We start from the raw sequence: 22,288 nt of genomic DNA on the forward strand, positions 1-22,288 counted from the left end.
TGCGTCTTCAGATTATTAGAGTAATTAAGATTCAAGGTCATCTAAGGGATTGCCCTGCTGCTGCCTCTTGTGACACTGGAAGCTTTCCATTCACTTGTTGAACTGATTCATTTGAGAGACCTAAGCATCCAGTAGCTTTAGTGCTATGTCCATAAGGCAGTTTTGTACAAGCTGAAATCACAATCAAAAAGTCACCCCAGAGCAGAATCTCTCAGCTAGAGCGGTGACGTGCTAATAGATATGTACGGAGCTCCCCTCAGTGGCAAGAGAAGGCATTTTCAACATTGTTATCTAGCGCAGGAGCAGAAAGGAATCTTTGGAAATGTAAATATGTACACCAAACTCCTTGATTCAATCTCTGCTTGATCTACTTTAATCAAAGCACTAGAAACATGATTTTTCACTAAGATAGCTTTATTCATGTTCAGCAACGATTTCTAAGAAAATTCAATCACTGTGAAAAGATGTTTCTAATCAAGCAAATATTATAAGTCACCAGTGACAGAGTCAGGCCCAGGTGCTTTATAACATCTGATTGGCACACTTGCTATTCTGTGCAGTGATGGGGTGAATTGCTCTATATGATTACAAGTCCCTGATTACTTCCTGACAAGCTGGAGTTAATGAATATTTATTTAATTCTATTGGATAATTGTCTGGATAATGAACAGATAAATATGAAACACTGAATAAAAAAATGTGATGTTTTTTTTTCCCCCTTACTTTCCTGCTGTCTGATACACAACAACCTTGACTAAAAACCAAATAAAACAAAATCTTACTATTTTTATTCTAAGCTTGTGAGGCTTTCATTTGTAAATATCTACTCTTACCACCTTTCCTATTTCCAGTAATATCTCCAGCCTTTCTTGAAGACCTGAGTGCCTGTTTTTCACTTTGAGGTTTCTCTTAGAATCTTTGTATTAAAAGTTGTCTAGTCTGAATGCACTGAATTAATCCATTTCTAAACCAAAGATTGTCAGACTGTAGGGAATAAACACACCTAAACGTTAGTGTTACAATGGATTTAAGAGGCAGGGATAATCTCTTTGGACTTTAGTACTTAATCAAATTTTGATTGGTATGATGTGGTCCCCTGTAACATTCCCTCCAAATTGGAAATAAATGGATTTGATGGGCAGACTGTCTGACAGATGAGGAACTTGTGAGATAGTATGCAGACAGAGGTGGTCAGTGGCTCAGTGTCAAGGTGGAGATCAGTGACGATCCCATAAGAGTCAATACTGGGGCTAATGCTCTTCAATATGTTTATCAATTACATCAATGGTGGGATCTCCTCCCCAGAGCAGTTTCCTCTTTGAACACCACAGCTCACGTACCGGCTACCAGCACTTCCCCTTCCGCACCCGCTCTCTGACGTATTTCCTCTCCGGAACGCTTCCTCCGCCGTCATTTCCTCCGCTGCCGCCAACACCGCGGTCGCCGTTTCCCACCCGGCTGGAGTGTAGCCGCGTCCCCGCCCAGCTCCCTGCGCGTCCCGAGCTCAGCCGCCGCCATGGCCATGAGGCAGACCCCGCTGACGTGCTCCGGGCACACGCGACCCGTGGTGGACTTGGCCTTCAGCGGCGTCACCCCTTACGGCTACTTCCTTATCAGTGCCTGCAAGGGTGAGCGTGGCTGGGGGGGCGAGGGGTGGGCGGCCGTGCTCGTTTCACCGGCCCCTTTCAATAGTCGCAGTGGCTGGGCCTGCTCCGCACTGAGGCCTTGTGGGTTGCGGGCCGCTGTTGGCGGGTTGCGCGTGGCTGTGGCCATAGCCACCTATTTGAGAGGTTTGCGATGGGGAGAGTGGGGAGGAGGGTTGAGGTGAGCGTTCAGTGGGCCCTCCGTGTTCTAAATACCTGCTTCCAGCGTGACCAGATGGAAAAGGGAACCGGTGGGAGGCTGGTTCTGCCGGGTTTTAGCCCGCAGGGCTTTGAGGCTCCCATTCATTCAGGCTGAATCCCACTTGCGAAGGAAAGGCTTGAAAATCGTTATCTGAAAGTAGCTATAACTTTTACACACTTTAAAACCAGCTCCTTTGCAACCAAGGTAGCTGCCTTGCTGATTGCGGAGCAGTGATTTCTGCTTCCTTTCCCACAAGAACTCTCTTCTGCTTATTTATGAGAGTAGCATTTTCATTTCTATGCATATGAGTTAATGTTCACTTGTGTTCACAAGTGTAAAAGAACATTCCTCGATGTCTCTGAGGACTTAATGTTCAGCTCTATTCATTGCATGAATTATATCTGGTTGTGTCCTAGCAAAAAATAGTCACAGTAAAGGCTTTCTATTTCGTTATTACAGCATATCTCTTTGTGTTTTAAACATCTCTCATTACAAACCCCAGACTCCTTTTTTGTGTACTGTTAGTCTGAAAATATTGTTCTAAAATGAATTGAACTGACCTGCCCAAGGAACACTTGGCTATATTAGAAAAGAAAAAACAGCAAAAGGTGCTCCTTTTCAGAGGTGCATCTGTACATTTAAGTTCTTCAGCTATACCATTTCACAGTGTATATGGTGTTTCCATTAAGGGAGGCCAGTCTGGTGGCAGTTTGATTGCTCCATGTTGGTGTGAGGGAATTGTTTCCTAACACAGCTTGCTTTTTTTGTTATGTTGTCTGAATATTGGTTTTGTTTTTCCAAAGATGGAAAGCCTATGCTACGTCAGGGTGACACAGGAGACTGGATCGGCACTTTCCTAGGTCATAAAGGTGCTGTCTGGGGTGCTACGTTGAACAAAGATGCCACTAAAGCAGCTACAGCAGCCGCAGATTTTACAGCGTAAGTGATTACCTGCTTTTGGAGTCTTGATTTTAGTCAATAGCCTTTTTTTTTAATATGGCTGTAGTAAGTTGCTGTGGTTTTGTTTTTGTTTAAGTTGTTACTTTATATCTGTATTACAGCCTAGAATTTAAGGTTTTTATGAGTAGCTACAGCTAATTCTATCTTGCTGAGCAACTGTGGTTGCTTCTTGACATATATACTTAGTTATAGTGCTGATTTATTGGAATAAACAATGCTGTGCAGTTCTCGACTTCAGTACTGTAGTTATACGAGAGTGGCAAGAGTGATCTTCGTTTTGTGTACCACTTTTTATTAGAAGAAGACATGCAGAAATATTAATGAATTATTTCTTTTATTTTTGTTTTGCTTGTTTGAACTGTTTGCAGCATACATTAATATATTTGACAATTCAAATCCTGTTATTAGAATTAAGTCCATAAAAGTTGCAGAGAAGAGCTGCCTTTGTTTGTCTTAAATCTAAAATGCTGCTGATGTGTTATCCTGAAGAAATTAGTGAAAGAAAATGATGGGTCAGTAACAAGAAATTCTTCAGTGAAAGAATATGAGGTCTGTAGTTCATTACAATGTAGCATTTAGGATTAAAAATGTTATGATAGTATCAGGAAGGATTGTATAGGGTAGATTAGGAGAGACAACTTAACTTGTGTGTTCACATTTATCCTGGAGCTATTGAAATGTACGTGTTCTCTCTTGTCATTTAGCAAAGTGTGGGATGCTGTGTCGGGAGATGAACTAATCACATTGGCTCACAAACACATTGTCAAAAGTGTGGATTTTACACAGGTATGGAAAATCTTTATAGCATATTCAACAGAGAGGTAAGGTCTTCGGCATATTTTTTTATTTGCTACTTTTTTTATACATATGCTTAGGCTGGCAAGTAATTTAGCATGCATTTAAGCTTTGCTCTTACAAACAAGTTGTAATAAATGTTTTAGAAACTGAGAGAAATAACTGGTATTTTAAGGCTTATGGATGAAGGCTGGTATTTCAATTCAAAGTAGAGTTGACCCTTTATAACTTCTGTTTCAGGATAGCAATTATCTGTTAACAGGTGGACAAGATAAATTGTTGCGTATCTATGATTTAAGCAAGCCGGAAGCAGGTGAGTCTGCACTTACAACTGGTTACTGTTGGTTTTGTTTGGTTGATTTTTCTTGCGTGTGAAATTTGTTGTGAATCACAAAAGACACACTTGAGGCTCGTTGTACAAAGAATGTGTCTATAACAGTTTTCTATACTAAATCAAATTGTTTTAGTCTTTGAAGTAAAATAGAGCTTATCTATGAAGAGATTTAAGGATAGTGTGATTGACTTTAACAGGGACTTAACTATGACTAGGTCTGAATAAAGTTACACTACCCGAAAGGCAAAAGACTTTTCATATTGAAGTGTGCTTAAATTTGTATTAATACTGAACTGCTGAAAACTGATACCAAGCTAATTAATATTGATTTTAACCTAGTGAAGCTTTTTAAGTTTAGACAATTGGATAGATTCCTAGATTGAAATCTGTAAATAAAAGTCAGTAGTGTTTGAAGTAATTTTGCAGCTTCTAGTAAATAGAAATCCATGTAGATGACCAGAGTTCCTAAACTACTGCACAGTGTTAATTTATATTCTTATGTGTACTGAAATACTTGTTCTTATTTCAAGAACCTGATGTTGTCAGTGGGCATACTTCTGGTATTAAAAAGGCTTTATGGAGCAGTGATGACAAACAGATTCTTTCAGCTGATGATAAAACTGTCCGGTAAGGAAAAAAAAACCAAACTTCTAGTAGTTTTCTCTGAAGCTCACTTTTACTTATTGTGTACAGTTTCTGTCAGAGGATTGTTATTTCCTTGGGAAATAGTAATAAAGGCTGTTTGATTCTAGATTAGAATATGCACATGTAATCCAGTTTTTCATGTTGTTGAAGATATAATTTTTCTGTTAATTCTGATTTGCACCATAAACGTGTCCTCCCTGATAGGAAGAGGTGGTCTCTGATAACCGAATAGTAGAATTAATTTGATTTTTCTAATCCTAGAGGAAATTAAATTCTAGGTGAGGTCTTGTGAAGACATGCTGAAGTGTCTCTGCCTTGTCTTCTGCAGTCAAGCCTTGAAACATGCATTGGGCGAGGGTTGGGATAAAAGGCAGGGAAGCCTCTCTGGAGACAGTGCCTTCTTAATAATCATAACTGTCTTTCTCTTCCATGTGGTAAGTTGAGAAAGCTTTTCTGGTTTTGTAAGATAGATCATCCCCTTAAATGTAGATGGGCTAAAGCCTAGACAGACTTGGCTGCTAGGGAGATGAAATGATAAAGATCCTTCCTCAATCTATGCTGGCCAAAAAAGAAGGAAGATGTGCCTTGCTGCTTCCACAACTTTCTGGTTGATGTGATCAGCATCATCTCATGTCTACTTGTCTCGTTATTCTTATATTTATGGCATAGAGTAATAGTGGCTTTCTGCTTTGTGGAAGGGCAGTAGATATAGAGTGAAATCACAGTTGCAGTCTCCTTGTTTCTGTTTTGGCTCCAATTCTTTTTCAGTTCCTTCATTCAAGATAGTCAAGAGACTGGTCTTTTATTTTTTCTCTGAATTTTAGAAATTGAAATAACAGCATTGAGTTATTTAATGAAATAAGAAACTCATAATTTATAGAATGGTTTGGGCTGGAGGGGACCGTTAAGAACATCTAGTTCCAACCCTCCTGCTATAGTCAGGGACACCTCCCTCTACACCAGGTTGCTCCCAGCCCCTTTCAGCCTGGCTTTGAATGCCTCCAGAGTGGAAGCATCCACAACCTCACTAGGCAACCAGTTCCAGTGTCTACCCTCAAACCAAAGAATTTCTTCCTAATGTTTAGTCTAAATCTACTCTCTTCCAGTTTAAAACCATTTACACTTGCCATGTTCCTATGTGCCCTTCTAAAATGTCCCCCTCCAGCTTTCCTGTTGGCCCTTTCAGGTACTGGAATGTTGCTGTAAAGTTCCTGTAGAGCATTCTATTCTCCAGGCTGAATAGCCCCAGCTCTCTCAGCATGTTCCCGTAGGGGAAGTGCTCTAGCCCTCTCATCATCTTGGTGGCCTTCCTCTGGTCCCACTCCAACAGCTTGATATTCTTATGCTGGGTGTCTCAAAACTGGCCACAGTACCTCCAGGTGAGGTCTCATGCAGGTAGTTTAGAGGGGCAGGATCACCTCCCTCGACCTGCTGGTCACACTTCTCTTGTGTTGAGTTTCATCAAATTACACTCCCAAATCCATCTCCTCAGGTCTGTTCTCAGGCTAAAATCTGCTCAACCTGTGTCTGTGCTTAAGATTGCTTCAACCCCAGTGCAGGACTTTGCACTTGTCCTTTTTGAACTTTGTGAGGTTAGTGTGAGCTCACCTCTCAAGCCTGTCTGGCTTGAGATGCATCCCTTCTCTCTAGTGTGTCAGCTGTACCTCAGCTTGGTGTCATCTGCACATTTGCTGCACTCAATCCTACTGTCCATATAATCTATAAAGATATTAAATAGTACCAGTCCCTGAGGAATGCTACTCGTCACTGGTTGGATGCTGAGCTGTTAACTGCAACTCTTGAGTGCAACTGTCCAGCCAATTCCTAATCCACTGAGTGGTCTATCCCTCAAATCCATTTTCTCCATTATGGTGACCAGGATGTTGCGTGGGACAGTTTGTTATAATTTAATTTGATTTTAGCTTAGATATTCCTTGCCTGCCTAGGCAAAATGCTAAATTATATTAAACGAGTCTATTAGTTTCTTAAATTAGTATTATATATATATGTTTTGTGTTAAAAAGGCAGAATGCAATCTTAAGCTTTGCTTCTAGAAAGCTGTAATGCTCAGGAGACATGTAATAAAGCTTTTTGTCTTTTAAGAGAATCCTTGAGTAGTTAAGCAGTATGTGTACTGTTTAATGTAGTTGATACGTTTTAAAAGTAGCAGTATTTTAATGCAAACTTGTCTTAATTCTCATGTAAGTAAAGCTAAGCAAAGCAAAGAATGCTGCTGAAAATCTAAAGTGTCTGTAGAATATTCTTTATTGGGGGTTTTTTGCAACCACAGCATGCCATGGGTGGAGGTGGAAACTGGTGTGTTGAATTGATCTGAGAATCTTTCTTCTTTCTGATTTTTCTTAAGCCTCTGGGACAGGAGTACCATGACCGAAGTGAAGGCGCTAAATGTTGCAATGTCTGTGAGCAGCATGGAGTATGTTCCAGAAGGGCAAATACTTGTGATAACCTATGGGAAAACTATTGCTTTTCATAGTGCAGAAACGTGAGTCTAAAACACAGAATCTTTTTGAGTTACGGGTTTGATTGTGAGTAAAACTGACAATACAAGGCCACGATCATGAAGCTGTTAGAACCCATGTCAGTAGATATCTTTGCCTACCATGTTGTCAGAGACAAGGTCTGAAACAACTATCCTTTTCTAACCTAGTGGTCCCCGATTGTCTGCAAGATGGTAGATTGTAATGGATCAGTACCATTTTCATGGTTCAAAGCTAACTGGAGTTGTCATTAAATAAGATTCTCATCCAGAGTTCAATTTAGTGCTTTAAGAGAACTAATTCATACAGTTTCTATGATGTTTTAAAGCAAGTTGCAGTCATAAATATGTGCCAGAAAGTAGTATGAAATATGTGAACTTATCTGTGTGCTTTGCTTGTTCTGAACTTGTTGTTTCAAAACTTTATGAGCTTGACTTGCCAGTGTTAAAAATTTGTTTCAGAAACTGCATGTGGGTGTCTTCTGTCTTTCTTAAAAGCAACTATGAATTGTAGAATCACAGTTCCTTTGCTTTCAGGACCTGCTTTAAAATACCTGTTCTTTCTCCTCCCTCAGTCTAGAGCAGATTAAATCATTTGAAGCACCTGCTACAATCAATTCTGCATCCCTTCACCCAGAGAAAGAATGTTTGGTTGCAGGTGGTGAAGATTTTAAACTCTATAAATATGACTATAACACAGGAGAAGAATTAGGTATGTTTGACTTCAATAATAAAAAACAAGTTTTGACAAGTATTAGATAGATGATGTAGCAGCTAATGAATTAAACTTGTAGAGCATGCTGTGCTGCGAACTTATTTGAGTACAAGATAATGGAAAGGTATGTAGTCAGTTAAGAGGATTTGTCCTTTGATAGTATACCTGATGTTACTCTTGAAGATCTAATTAAAACCTCCACTAAACAGCTCTGCAGCTACTGGGGGGGGGGAGGGAAAATGTTGAGTCATCCCATGCTGCTGCAATAGCAAACTATATGTTAACTTAAATGTCGTACTGTGGCATTCATTAATTATGTCTAATGAGTCACAGTTACTGGATTGTATTTTAATGCTAGCCATGTAAAATTTATTTTAAAGTGTGTTTTAATCTGTTGCTCCTATCTTCATTTAAAATTACGTAGATGAATGCTCAGTAAGCAGCTGAAGAATGTTGGCTTGTTTTGTAATTTTGCCTGTAATAATGAAATGCTTATCTTCTTGCATCTAATTCAGATAACAGTAACGCTTTATTGAAAGTTGTGGGGATAGCAATTATTAGAAATATTGTTTTGTATCAAAAATAAAGTACTAGGGAAGTTCCCCCGATCCATTTTTTCTTCTCCTTCTAATCAGTTTTCACTCATTTATTTGTGCTGTTGAAATTATTGGCCTCAATATGTTCTCTTACAGAATCTTACAAAGGGCACTTTGGTCCAATTCACTGTGTGAGATTTAGCCCTGACGGGGAATTATATGCCAGTGGCTCAGAGGATGGCACACTAAGGCTGTGGCAGACAACAGTAGGAAAAACCTATGGTCTTTGGAAGTGTGTAGTTCCTGGTAAGTGTGTGTTTTTTGTTTTTCCTGGTTTTACTTGGCTGTTTCATTCAGAAATCTTAACAGTTTGAATTCAGTTTCAAACATCATCTGAACTTGTTACGGTATCTCTGCTGTCATTTGGTATCTTCATAGCCACTCAGGTCTGCTGGATTTAAGGTTTTACTTCTGTAGCTGTCACTTAAGCAATTTAAATGTGAGCTTAATGAATATAGGCACTTGGTAACAAATTGCTTGTGTAGTCTCAAATCTTCATGTTATAGAGCAAGAAGTATGAAATAATTTTGTGAATACTTAGGATATAAGAATTTGGTGGGGAGGGGAGTATATAAAATTTCTCTGTACTTTCTCTAGTATTTTTGGGGGGAAGGAGCTCAGGGGGAAGCAGTACTTAGAAAACTGCAAACGAGTAATAGTTGATAGAATTGGTAACCCAGCTTTTTCTCCTCAACACTAAACAACTGAGGTTCTTGGTTTTTTTTCTGGGTTTTCAGAGTGAAACCCAATTTTCACTCTGGTTTGAGCAGAAGTGAAGGGACTAACCATTTCTTTTCTTCTCTACAGAAGAGGAGAATGCAGAAGCAGCAAAAGCAAGGACCAGCCTTCCAGGAACTGCAGAGGAGGAAATAGGTAAAACATTGAACTGCCAGCTTCTTTAGCAGGGAAGAGTTAACTTTTACCAAGTACCTTCAGGCATTTTTCATTCCTTGAAAGATCTTTGAGCGTGTTTTGACACTTAGCACACAGTTTCCTAGAAAAATACTGACTTGAGCTGTGTGATCTTCATCATCATCATAGTCTCATAGTCTCGTGCGGGTAGGAAGGGACCTTAGAGATCATCGAGTCCAACCCCCGAGATTTGAGTTTCTGTGTAGCACAGTGGCACTTCTACCACTTGCGCCACAGGGGGGATTCGAACCCGGGCCACAGTGTTGCAAAGCAGCATTCCTACCTCTGAGCACACTTGCAAACTTCCTACCGGGGCACACTTGCAAACTTAACAGATATGGTAGAACCTGAATTGGGTTAAATGGAAAAGAAAACTAAGCTGGTCACTGCACATAACTGCAGCATTCTTTGGTTCATGTACATAAATTGATTATCTCTATTTCATTGCAGAAGAAGTTGCCTCTGAAAACTCAGATTCAGTGTACAGCTCAACTCCTGAAGTCAAGGCGTGATTATCTCAACTGTTATGCAACGTATGGACATACAAGACTAAATCAAGTGAGCAGTGATAAACAGCAGCCTTCCAGAGTGCACTCTCTACATAAGGCAAAGATGGGCAGTAATTGACGAGAATGCAGTGGAACTGGCTAGGTGTTGTCTGTAAGAGAACTGAGTATCCAAAAAAAAGACAAATAGTAGAGTTTTGCTATCTTTTTAGCATGACTGTCTACTGTCTTTTGAAAGAAGTGTGCAAGCCAAGATCCAGTCTCTCCAATTTCAATTAGACTCATTGTAGTGCGTTTTTCTTTATTACGGAGAAAGAAAAAAAAATATGGCTTTTACCCATTATTTTTTTTTTTCCCTTTAAAGTTGGAAGATTTGGCTTTAGTTGAAAAGAGGATTATGTACTAAAAGTATTCAGTTTTTGTTTCATTGTACACTGCTTCTGAATGTTTAACTGTTTTCAGTTATCTAAATAAAATGCCTCTCAAAACTCTTAGCTTTACTGTTTAGCATTGGGTTCATGGAATGGAAAAGCAGCCAAGTTAAAGGTATAATACTTTCTAGCATCTGTTTTTGTATTATACAGAGGGAAAGCAATAAGAATGTTTTAGTGTTTGGTCTAGAGAGTGGCAAGTTTCTTGATATGTAAGCCTTGCACATTTTACTCTTTAACTTTTGAATGTAAAAGTGAGTCTCTAAATCAAAAGCATTGAGGACTCCTAAACTAAATGTACTGACTGAAATATGGGGCTGTACATGAAAATCTCAGAGGTTGGCTGAGTTTGTAAAGAACCTTGGGTTTAGTTCTGTAGACTGGATAAAAAAAAAGTTACACACGCAAGGTCAAAACCCATACTTTCATCATTAAAGAGAATATTGCCATTCTTCTGCTTGTCACTGTTCCTTTAATTTTAATGCTGAAAGACTTAAATAAGTTGCTTTTTTTGGAAAGGAAAGGTAATATATAAACACATGTTCATATACTTCCCTGATTTTTTTTTCATGTTAAGACTTGTCCTTAATCTGACTCTTTCCCCAGTGGCATCCAGTAATGTTAGAAGAAAGCTTACGCTTAATGTTTGAAAACCTTACTATAAATTGAAACCGAGGTTCCTATGTCTATGCGTATATATAAAGTCCAAGCATAAAAAAAAAACCCACTTTCTCAGTGAGGGCAGCAAAATGCTGGAAGGGGTTGGTTGCCTGCAAAGGCTGTAGAGGCTTTGGTGTTGAAGATGCACAGAAGCCACCTGGACATGGCTCCAGGGAGCCTGCTGCAGCTGAGCCTGCCTGCATTGGGGGCCTGGACTTAGTCTTTGAAGCTTGCTTCCAGTCTTAATTTCTTCTGTGGAAGTGGGAGGAATAAACAAGGAAAATAAAGAAGGATAAAATTAGTATTGATTTCTTGGTATACAGTGGTAATATTAAAAAATGAACAATAAAGTAACTCCAAAATTAATTTTTGAATAATCTATTCATGTTTTTGACCCAAAAACAAGTGCCTCTCTCATTGCTAATAGTTCATGTCACTAATTGCTAATTCATTTAATGCTTACAAGGGTTCTAAATCTCGTACTTCAATCTACAAACTTACTTTACTAGCTAAATAAGATGCATTTAAAACCAGAAGCCCACCCCAATGAAACTCCTTGTGCTGTATTTCAAGCAGACTGCTGAGCATTCCATAGTGATCTTTTTCTGTCAGCGTTATCAGTGTTACAGGAGCCTGAAGAGCTCTTTGACCTGAGCAGCGTGGCGGTCAGCCTGCGCTCCGGGGGCGGGGCAGCGGGATGGCGTCTGCTTGCCCCTCAAAACAGTCGAAGCGGCCGTGTGGGCTCAGGGGCACTTGGCATCGGCATGTCTCGCCTCCACGCTATTGCTTGTGCCGGTGCTGGGGCTCCCCGTTACGGCTGTTTACCTGGGGCAGAGCAACCGGTGCGAGCTCGCTATGGGAGCCGCTTCCTGCTGGCGAGGGGCGGGACCGGCGCTGCTTGTCTCTCCCCGCCCCGCTCGGGCCCGTGAGCGTGGGCCATGGCGGCCAGAAACACGGGCACCGAGCTGGGTAAGGGTCGGCGGGCTGCGGGACGGGAGCTTTGTGGGGCTCGGGCAGGGCGCTGTGCTCTGTACGAGGGCTGGACAGCGGCGGGAGCTTGATGGTCCCGCGGCCGCGCCTCGCTGCCGTGCCGGCTCCTGACCGAGTGAAACCTTTTTAGTGCGCTTCCTTCTCCCTTCCCTTCACCCAGAGGGTTCAAAACACTTCTCGTTGCTTCAGTTTTGGTTTTCTTTGCTTTCCGCCTGCTCGGTGGGGCTTTTCCTGATGTGTGCAGGCGATCCTCGGTGGCCGAGCCCGTACCTAATGACCCACCCAGACGGATTTCCTGTGTACACTGCCTGTGTAGAACCTGTATTCCTGCTGCTGGGCTCGGGGAAGGAGAAGCAGCCTTCCCACTTCTCCACACAGCCAAACCCGAGTGCGGTGGTGGCCTGCTTTCAGGTCACCAGCCTCCTGAATGTTCATTTTAAGGAGGGATATGGCAATTCGGTGGACAATTTGAAGTTAACTCTGTTAGCGTTCTCTGCAATGACTGACACATAGCTCTGAAAGTGAGCTGTTAGGTTGCTCTCTGATGTGCTTATCCTTGGGCTGCTTTCAGAAACAGGTGTTTGAACTGTAACCATGCACTCCTACACTAGCTTACTGTAAGCTAGGCGCATGTTCCACTTCGTACTGTGAGTTTATTCTTACATTTAATTGCCTGTCTATGAAGGAAGTTAAGAAACTTGAATCTGAAGTCAGTCCAGTTCTATCAGTTGTCTTCCAACAGGTAGGAGTACTTGTAAGGAAGGCAGTGCTGCCAAGTATAAAATCATTGTTCCATTTAGTGCCCATTGCACCTAGTCCTGTCCCTGCACGCCACTGAAAAGAGCCTGTCCCCATCCTTTTGATTCCTGTACTTTAGATATTTCTAACGAGTGATGAGATCCCCTCAGACTTCTCCAGGCCAAACAGTCACAGATCTCTTAACCTTTCTTCATAAGGGAGATGCTCCAGCCCCCTAATTATCTCTGTGGCTCTCTGATGGATTTTCTCTTGAAGTTAACAGTTTTTCTTGAGCTGAGGAGCCCAAAACTGGACACTGTAATCCAGATGTGGCCTTACCAGGGCAGAGTAGAAGGAGAAGATCACCTCCCTCAATCTGCTGGCAAACTGTCATGAGTTCAACAGAGGGCTGCCAAGATTTCTGTGACTTGGAGTGGCTGTCCTATGAGGGTGGGCTGAGGGAACTGGGCTGATTCAGCCTGGGGCAGCATGGCTTTCAGCAGCCTGTCCAGTCCTGCATCAAATAAATGGAGCCAGTCTCTTCATGACTGAGCAGAGCACGAGATCAAGAGAGAACAGAAATGAATAGAAACCAGAGAAGATGAAACTGGATGCAAGGAAAAATTTTTTCATGTGGAGATGGTTAGGTGATAGGGTAGGCTGCTCAGAGGTCCTGTGCAGTCCTCATCTAAATCCTAAAGATTCTTAAGAACCAAGAGGATAAGGCCTTGATGACTGACCTGAGTTGAGAGCTGATACTGCTTTGGGCATGAGGTTGGGTGAAAGACCACCTTAACCCAAGCCAACCCAAAGTGTTCTATGATTATATGTTCTTACATGTATATATTCTTTTATTATATTGTATTTATATATATGCATACATACATATATGTATGCATTCTGTGTAATGAATACTTAATTACAATTGTTTTGCAAAGTGTGTTTTTTTAAAGAAAATTCATCCATGTTGCTCAGCCTTCTAGTCAAAGGGCCAAAGATACGTTCATTATGTTTCTACTGATATTTTTAATTATACGTAGTTGATATTTCTGAGCCATTTGCATATGAGAGCTAGCCTGTGGTAAGTGGCATTTAGATAATGAAGTGTTGCATCCTTCTTCAAGACAGCGTAATTATGTTCTAATATATTAATAGCTGTTTTTATCGCTTACAGTGGCTCTGTTCCTTCACTGTTTCCTCTTTAACACCTTCTGAATCTGCGGGATAACTTTAATCATATTTGAAATAAAGACAGTTATCTCAAAGATAACTGAGTCATTGGGCAGAATGACTGAACTGCTTCCACTGTTGGCACAAAGGCAGGCATGGCTCAGCAATGACATGGCTCCTAATTACACCTTTAATTTGTCTTTATTCAAGTAATGATGTCCTGCCTTACTCCATGGTCATACGGACCATATCAGGACAGCTGGACTACTGGGGTAAGGAGAAGTCTCTGTAGCAAGGGAGAAAGTGAGGGACTCAGAGCTGCATGAAACCAAGCTCCAGTTGTTCTACAGCTCATGCAGCAGCTGACTTTCTGGGAAAAGGCTCATCAGGGGTTTTTAAAATGCTTTGGAGGACACTGAGCTGTTTTCATGTGACTGACGCTCAACACTGTATGATCTTACTAATGTCTTACAATGTAGATCTTATTTCTACTTGGGTTCATGCCTTAGTGTGAATGCTTATGACTTGCAGACTGAAATTGTCTCATATAAGAAGGATCCAACATGAGAACAAAATAGGTCTATTGAAACAGTCACTCTGAGAAAATATTTACAGCTTCCATGTAAAAAAAAAGAATTACCCTCAAGCCCATAAACAGCTTACTTGGTAACATTACTCTTTACAACAAGATATGATCCTGAAGTCTTTCGCTCAGTTATGCATGGCCAGCTGGATTCAGCCTGCATTCACTTGAGTATTTCATATCTCCAGTAAAGGCTCGGGACGCAGTTTCATAATAGTTTCTCCAGAAATAATAGCTTTCATCACTTCTCTTGCCCATTTTATCATGTGTTCATGGTAAGGAGGAGCACACATGTTGTTTCTGGCACAGAGAAGGAAATAAACAGTTGGGGGACAGCTTCTTTTGGGGACAGAGCTGCTTTGAAATGCTTGTGAAACTACAGCCTCGGGCATTTTTTAGCTTTCTTTTTTTGCCATCTGAAGGGTAACATCTACACATTTTCTAAAGCTTCCAAAAAAGCTGAGCCTTTTTTTTTTTTTTTTTTAATGAAGAATGTTTTAGATATCTTAGATATTTATGTAATTATACTAATGAAGTGGTTTTATTTATTGTTTTTCTGATGAACTGCTTGGTATTTTTGGATTCATGTTCTCAAAGGAAGGAGTTGAATTTCCTGTTAAGATTTTGAGTATGATTTTTTTTTTTTTTTTTTTCAAATGTCTTTAGAGGAAAAAAAAGTAACTTGAAGAGTGATTACAGAATATTGGCTAATTAGCTATAGTGTAACTGCTTTAATTACTCTTATCCCTGAAGCCACATGATTGTGCAGATGACTAGCAGATGACTTATTTAAAAAAAAAAAAAAGAAAAAAAAAAAGACATGTTCACACTGCAAGGTTAATGAGCCTAATTAAATATAGTTTTCCTTAGCCAGATACTAAATTATAAATCTTGGGGGAGTGGAGGAGGGGCAGAATCTAAAGGCGGTCGTTTCTATTTGAAATAATGGTTTTATTCTGATTTTTTAATGAGAAAAAAAAGAAAACGGAGTTGTGATTTTTCTGAATAGCGACACATTCATTTGAAGATTTGGTGAGACCTCACATGGCAGATTTAAAAGTCTATTTAGTCAGTCGTGGTAAGACATATTTATTTTCACTTGCCCACTGCTTTAAATAATGGAGAAGTGGGCTTGAATGGAAGATCTGTGTCAGACAGAAGTCTCCATCTGTGCTGTATATTTCTAGAACCTTTGTCCTTTTTTGCCATGCATTCTTTTTATTACATAATTAACCAAGGCCCTTTTGGTTCTGAATAGAATTTTTAAAATGAAACATAATAAGCATATAATCTTTCAGGTTACTCACTCCTTTAAAAGCAGCAGTGGGTGAAGATTAGTTAGCAGAAGTAGTAGCTTATTTTACTTCCACTGTTCTTCCCTTTCTCTTCTATTGATTGTGAATTTCTGCGATATTACTTGCTAATCTTACCCCCCCCAGATCATTACCCTTAATTATTTCCTTTAATGCAATCTAGTGTGCAATGTTCTGTTTCCTAAATGGATAATTCAAACCTGAGAAGCTATGCCCAAAAGTCAGGTAGGGCCAGATACAGTAACGTATGTTTCTAGCAAGGTTCAGCATGAGATGTGTCAGATAAAATCTTCTCCAAATAGTGAGTAAGGGATAACCTACCCATGGGGAAAAATTCTGTCCTTCCACTTAAGTTCATGTATATGTGCCAATAACCAAGAGGACGAACATTTTCCATATCTGACAAAGTAGACACTGTCTTTGTATTCTTCCAAATGCTTCCTTAGACAGCAATAGTTTTTACAGATCAATTATAATACCAGATTTCTTTGTTGTCTTCCATAACATAGAAAGAATAGGTTATGGTTGAGTAACTGAAACTTCTGGGTCTTTATTAGAGAGTAGAAGCTGATTTCCTCATCTAAATTGGCTTCTTTAATTTTTTTTTTTTAATTTTATTGCATTTTTCCAAAGGAACTGAAAGATCACCATGTATGTAGTCAGTAGGGTTCAAAAGTTATCGTGACAAACTGGATTACGATTAAATGATTGTCCCTGAACACTTGGCACATATTAGTAGAATCACTACGCAGAATTTCTGTATCCTTTATTTATTTGTTTGGTTGGTTTTTGTTTATAATTCCTTCTCAAAGGCAAATACTGAAAATGGTAGCCCCATGGGAGATCTGTGCTCTCACCTAGGAGAGCTGACCTTAAAGCAGCTGCAGTAGATGCAGCTTGTATTTCAGCTGTCTGTGTTTATATGGTTTGCAGTTATTGTTATTTAAAAAGTAGGAAAGATTTAGCTCTAAGTGTTGTAGCAATAGCTTTTCTCAGTTGCTTTCTACGTGTCAGACTCATCTTTTATTTTTTAGATAATGTGACTTGTGGCAAGCAGAGAAAATTATTGAGGGTTTCTGTTAAACTAGTTTTCATCTCGACCTGCTCCTCCTTATCATGTATACCATGTAGTAAGTCTGATGCTAGAAATCCTAAATTCCTTATAACTGCTCTGGAATTCCTTTTTTTTTTTTTTTTTTTTTTCCCTCCTTTCTTTTTTTTTCTTTTCCACAATTTATCTGCTTTGGACACCATTTTGACCCTGCAGATTCTGCTTATGTTAGTAAATGTATGTAGTGATAGGAAAGTGTTAGCAAGGTGACTGTGCTGAGAACAAGACTTAGCTGCATCTCCTACAATTGTCTTGCATATCTACTGAGTGATCTCTCTCCTAAATTGTTTTCTCCGGTGTTATCTTTAAGTCTCATTAAGGAAACAAGGTTGTATTTACACATATTTTAATTGGTTTATTAGTCCAGCATTTTTGTGCGTGATTAAAACTAAAAAGTAGAAGGTAAGAGATGGGGACAAGAAATTAGTAAATTAGCAAGAAAGAATACTTGCGGAGATGAGATGTTCTCAATAAATCAAATCACCCAGAACTATTATCCCTAGTATCTGAACTTGTGTCTTTAGTGATGATGGTAACTGATAATTGCAACTGGTGGTGATTAGTTGATGACTGGTGATTGATGACTGTTGGTATTTTCTTCAGGGTATTTTCTTGGATTGGTTGTATGATTAATATTTAAAAGAATTATCTATGTTTGGGGTACAAGAGATTTTAAAGATGTTCTGTTTTCTTTTATCTGTGTACTTCTCTGAGCAGGAAGATATGGGTTTGTGTTTATTAATATTCAAAATTAGACCTTTGATTTATCACACTGTGCAGAAATTTCAAGCTGTGAGGGTGTGAACCATCAATTCTTTATCATTCAGTTACCCTTAATTAAGAGATTGTCATTTTATGGTGCTTCTACTTTTGGACATTTTTTATTCTTTTTGTAACTGTTGAGTATCCACTGCTTTTTTTTGGCTCTGGTTGTTGTTTATGAGTACTGTAACTCATTGAAATTGCAACCCAGACCACCTGCAGTGGGCATCTAAAGGAATTCACAGATGGAAGATGTCTGCCCAAGTCCCCCAGGGTGCTTGGCAAGGTGAGCACTTCTAAGGCAGGCAGGTATGCATATCCTTCCCATCAGATGTGCTGCCCAGGAATGCTTTTGGAAACTTGCAGATAGTCTATCCCTCATAGTAAATTCATTAAGAGTAGCTCCAGGTTAAAAACAGCCTATCTGTATTATTACACAAAAGTCTATCTGGAGATTTTTGTGACCACGAGGGATACGGTTCCTGCAATCAAAGGTCCACATACATACACATAAAATGCCATTGCATCCTTATTGCAGACAAGGAATGGACTGGCTAAATGTTACCTTACTCTGGAATCAAGAAGTAAATCAGCAAGCAACAGCAGAAGATTGTTTATCTGCAGCATGCATACTAAACTTCATAGGTTGGGACTAGAAACACAGCATCTCTCACCATCATTAAGTTAATTCAGTTTTAACAGCAAACAATGTCTGCTGTGTGAAACATCCAGTTCACAGTTCATCCCCTGAGAGAAGTTTATTGTTGTGTGGTATTTTGAACTGCTTAGAAGCGCAGAAGCCCCTAAAAGGATACAAAATCACAACATGCTTTTCAGAGGACCAAAACAAAGCTACAGCTTCCTTCTGAAGTCCCACACAGAACGCTAAAAAAACCACAGATTATAGACATTTCTATTTTTCTTTTTCTCCCACATCAGAGCTTGGCTGGATTTCCAAAGTGTATGTGAATCCACCTGCAGTTGTAAGGCATGCAGAACAAATTCAGAAATGGCGGACTCTGAAAGGTAACTGGCAAGTAAGTGCTCTTTTTATGCATTCTGTTCCTGTATTTTTGAAGCAGTCACTCTCCCTCTCTAGGCTGAAATATTGAATTTTCCTCAAGATGCATGTAAACTTAAAAGATGTGCTTGTCCATGTCTTATTTTAATAATTTGTATTTGATGATGATGGGATGGAATAAGGTGACGCATTTATCCAAACAAGTTAAAAACCTTATAACTCATGAGTGGCAAAACCGCAAATGAATTTCAGTCATCTTTATTCATGAGTGGATTAAGTTGTATATTACTATCCCACCACATTTATTCTGTATCCTAGGCAGACTTCTCTGCACACAGCCTCCTTATTTTTTAATTTAAAGCTGTAAGATATGATCGTGGTCCCTGTCAAGTTTGACCTACCTGGATGATTGTTGCTTACTTAAACATTTCCAACAAGTGTGATTTCTTTGCTTAACTAGTTATTGCTGGAAACTCAAAAATCCTAACTGGCTTCGGTACTTGATGTGCATCTCTGTGTGTGCAGATGTGGACAGAGCTGGGTGTAGGAATGCCACAGATAGGCAGTTTGGCAGCATCGAGCAAGGACTAAGTCTGAGAAACACTGTGGAATAGGCCCAGAACTCCCAGTGAGCACTCAGCTGTGGGCTATAAATGGTGTCCAAAGGACAAGTTGATTCCTGGTTCAGTGAGCAAAAGTGTTGTTCCTTCCATCCACACACTAAACAAATGGCTTCCTTTCAGCAGTGACTGATAAACTGGGAGTAGGAGGTAGGAGACAATAAAGGAGCAATCTTTATATTGTAACTGAATAGGATGAAGCTGCAATCACTTATTTGTACTTAATTCTTTAAAAACAACAACAACAACAACAACAACAACAACAACAATAATAATAATAATAATAATAAAAATCAAAGTAGTTGACATTCTGAGCTTAATGTGGCAGGCAGCTGTTCCGGGGTGGCCAAAGCTACCTTCATGATGAGCATAAATCTGAAGTATTATAGGATGGAAGTAGAAATCTTTTAGAACCAAGAAATGGTTTCAAGCTGCAGCAGAGGAGATTCAGGCTGGACATTAGGAGATACTGCTTCTCAGAAAGGGTGGTCAGGCACTGGAATGGACTGCCCAGGGAGGTGGTGGGGTCACTGACCCTGGGGTTGTTCAAGGAATGACTGGATGTTGTGTTGAGGGACATGGTTTAGTGGGAGCTATTGGTAATAGGTGAACAGTTTAGGTCTTTTCCAACCTTGGTGATTCTATGATTCTATGTTTCTAAGTGGTCAAACTTAGACTAACCAAGGCCCGTAACAGTTCATTGCTCAGCTCAGTACCCCTAAAGCAGCGTCTGATGTAAAATTTGTTACAGGTTCAAAAAGGACACTGTCATTAGCAAACTAGGAAAGGTTTACATGTTGGCCTGACTTAAGATTTGCCGAGTATTGCCTCCACGTAGAAACAAGTTTTGCCTCATATGATGACGAACCATGTCATAGAATGAAATGGTCAGGAAGAGATTGTCCTTGATATTGCTGTATAGACTCAAATGGCCATCACTGCCATCTCTCTCCTTGTTGAGCAAGTGCCAAGCAAAAGATGTCTGTTTTTAGTGAAGCCATCGCTTCAAATGAGCATTCACTGGAAGACCTCCAGCAAATATTTCAAAATAATATTTCAAGTTCAGTTTTTGTTCAACAACAAACTTTGAAAAATATTTGGATGTGGTTTTCTTCCATCCTCTAATCAATAAGTCTTTTAGTGTTCTGTAGCGTTTTCCCCTGAAGACTACTGTAGCCCTGTAATTTAGCTCTTGGTCTGTTGTTTTGTTTTTCTAATTTTGTTTTATTTCTCACTTATTAATTACATATTTCTTTTTAGTCCCAGATTCACACAAATCATCTGAAGTCTAGACTCTTAATTTTAAAAAATTGTGGGTTCTTAACTTCCCTGCTTCCGTGTTTTATTTCCACAGAAGGACAGGCATACAAATGTGTTACTGTTCGAGGGCTGCACTGAAAGTAATGCCTCCTACTTTATTGTATAGGCACATGACGTCAGAGGCAGGTGTTGGTGGTATGGCAGTAAAGGTTGAACCTTCTTGCCAGTATTGTGTTAGACTTCGTTGCTGTGTGACAGATGGCAGCAGAGGGGCAGTCTCTTATTATATTTCTTTCTTTACTCCCTTGGCAGGCTGCTTGGCTGTTGAAAGCTGTCACCTGCATAGACCTTACCACTCTCTCAGGTGATGATACTCCTTCAAATGTTCACAGACTGTGTTTTAAAGCTAAGCATCCCATCAGAGAGGATCTACTGAAAGCCATGGATATGCACGATAAAGGTTTGATTGTTTTTGTTCTGTTAGGTTTGTAGAGAAAATGTCTGTGTTTCCTCAGTATTTTTTTAGTTTTCAGAAAGGTGTACGAATGACCTCTTCCATTATGGAAACAGTTATCGTAGACAGTGTTGCAGAACTAATAGTTGTGAGAGAACAAAATAGGTCCTACATGGTCTTATTCAAAGAAACTGCCTTAACTTTTAAATGCATAATACCTATTCTTTTGAGTTAATACAGTAATGTGAAGATGATAAGTCCATTCACAATTTGGAAACCAAACTAAGGCAAAGACTCAGGATAACACTGTAGATTGTGCTACATAATAAACAAATTTGATAGAGAAACCACAAGCGTGTAACTTAAGTGTATGTCTTTTAATAACAATGCCCTAAGGTGAAACAAATTAATCTCCTGATGTCCCTTCTGAATTGTAGAAGTGGGGGATTTCATGCTTAGCTGATGCTGCTCTGCGTTACCCTTCAAGGACCCTTCCAACCTAAGCTATTCTATAATTCTGTGATACTCAAGAGTCTGCCACTTTGCATGTCAGAAAATAGGCATTCCATATGTATAATCACGTTATTTCTCCTTCAGAAAACATTTTCTGTTATCTGCTTGTTTGAGTAATTATGATAGGTGACATATTTGCAGCCCAATCCGCCTCTTTAAGGAATAATACCTTTAATATGTGGTTATGTGTGAAACATATACACCTAGTATACCTCCAGAGTTTCCAGCTAAGCCAACAGAGTTGGAGGGGATGCAGACAGCCCTTATCCGCTGTTGGTAAAGCATTGACAACAAGTTGACATTACTGAAGCAGGTTCCATCAGAAGTTCAGATTTTACACCTGAGACTGAACCTGATACAACTTCAGAGCAAACTGAGACTTTCAATATAAAACTAATTTAAATCAGAGCAGCACTTCTGAATTTTTCTAGATGCGATCACTGATGTGCCAGTGAAGATCATTTGGCTTCTGTCATAGCATGGTGGCCTTACAACCGTCTAACAAAAAGAAAAATACTCAGTGACATGTGCGGCATGCTTCTACTATCAAAATATTTCAGTAGTTTTATGCAAGCTTTCATCTTCTGATTGAAGTTATATGATGTAAAACCAAGGGGGAAGGTCAGTTCTCTAGTTTCTAGCCATACATGTGAAATATCAAAGCTTAGTCTTAGATACTTAGATTTATGGACTTTTCAGATGGTTGAAAGATTAAATATGAGAGCAATTATCTGAGACTGAGAGAATAGTGTTTCAACTAGAAATGCCGTAGAACTGCATTAACATAAAGACTGCTCTGTTGCTGCTGGGCTCAGCCTGGCTCAACAGGTAAGGACAGAGCTTGGCAGCAGTTTTTT

At 39.7% G+C, this 22,288-nt stretch overlaps 2 protein-coding genes across 4 annotated transcripts in view; both read left to right on the forward strand.

The window, feature by feature from the left end:
* The first annotated feature begins 1,393 nt into the window (after positions 1 to 1,393).
* Positions 1,394 to 10,688, forward strand: STRAP (serine/threonine kinase receptor associated protein). The gene is made up of 10 exons (XM_015867774.1): positions 1,394 to 1,628; positions 2,649 to 2,784; positions 3,510 to 3,591; positions 3,841 to 3,913; positions 4,465 to 4,561; positions 6,945 to 7,082; positions 7,652 to 7,788; positions 8,484 to 8,633; positions 9,195 to 9,260; positions 9,750 to 10,688. The coding sequence occupies exons 1-10, from the start codon at positions 1,517 to 1,519 to the stop codon at positions 9,809 to 9,811; spliced, it is 1,053 nt and encodes a 350-aa protein (XP_015723260.1). The 5' UTR covers positions 1,394 to 1,516; the 3' UTR covers positions 9,812 to 10,688.
* Positions 10,689 to 11,775: 1,087 nt separating this feature from the next.
* The window catches only part of DERA (deoxyribose-phosphate aldolase), a 56,746-nt gene continuing 46,233 nt past the window's right edge, over positions 11,776 to 22,288 (forward strand). For all 3 annotated transcript variants that reach the window (XM_015867785.2, XM_015867793.2, XM_032445895.1), the window contains exons 1-3: positions 11,776 to 11,865; positions 18,503 to 18,600; positions 20,777 to 20,924. In XM_015867785.2, coding sequence (XP_015723271.1) covers positions 11,835 to 11,865; positions 18,503 to 18,600; positions 20,777 to 20,924 — 277 coding nt within the window. In that variant the 5' untranslated portion in view covers positions 11,776 to 11,834. The remainder of the gene's footprint in view (positions 11,866 to 18,502; positions 18,601 to 20,776; positions 20,925 to 22,288) is intronic.

Source organism: Coturnix japonica, chromosome 1 (genome assembly GCF_001577835.2).
Source record: "Coturnix japonica isolate 7356 chromosome 1, Coturnix japonica 2.1, whole genome shotgun sequence".
Classification (NCBI taxonomy): Eukaryota; Metazoa; Chordata; class Aves; order Galliformes; family Phasianidae; genus Coturnix; species Coturnix japonica.

Bases quoted from the DNA above. Each gene is read 5' to 3' on its own strand.
- STRAP (XM_015867774.1), top strand. From the start codon at position 1,517: ATGGCCATGAGGCAGACCCCGCTGACGTGCTCCGGGCACACGCGACCC. The intron at 2,785-3,509 runs GTAAGTGATTAC...CTTGTCATTTAG, and splicing joins GCAGCCGCAGATTTTACAGC to CAAAGTGTGGGATGCTGTGT. The intron at 8,634-9,194 runs GTAAGTGTGTGT...TCTTCTCTACAG, and splicing joins TTGGAAGTGTGTAGTTCCTG to AAGAGGAGAATGCAGAAGCA.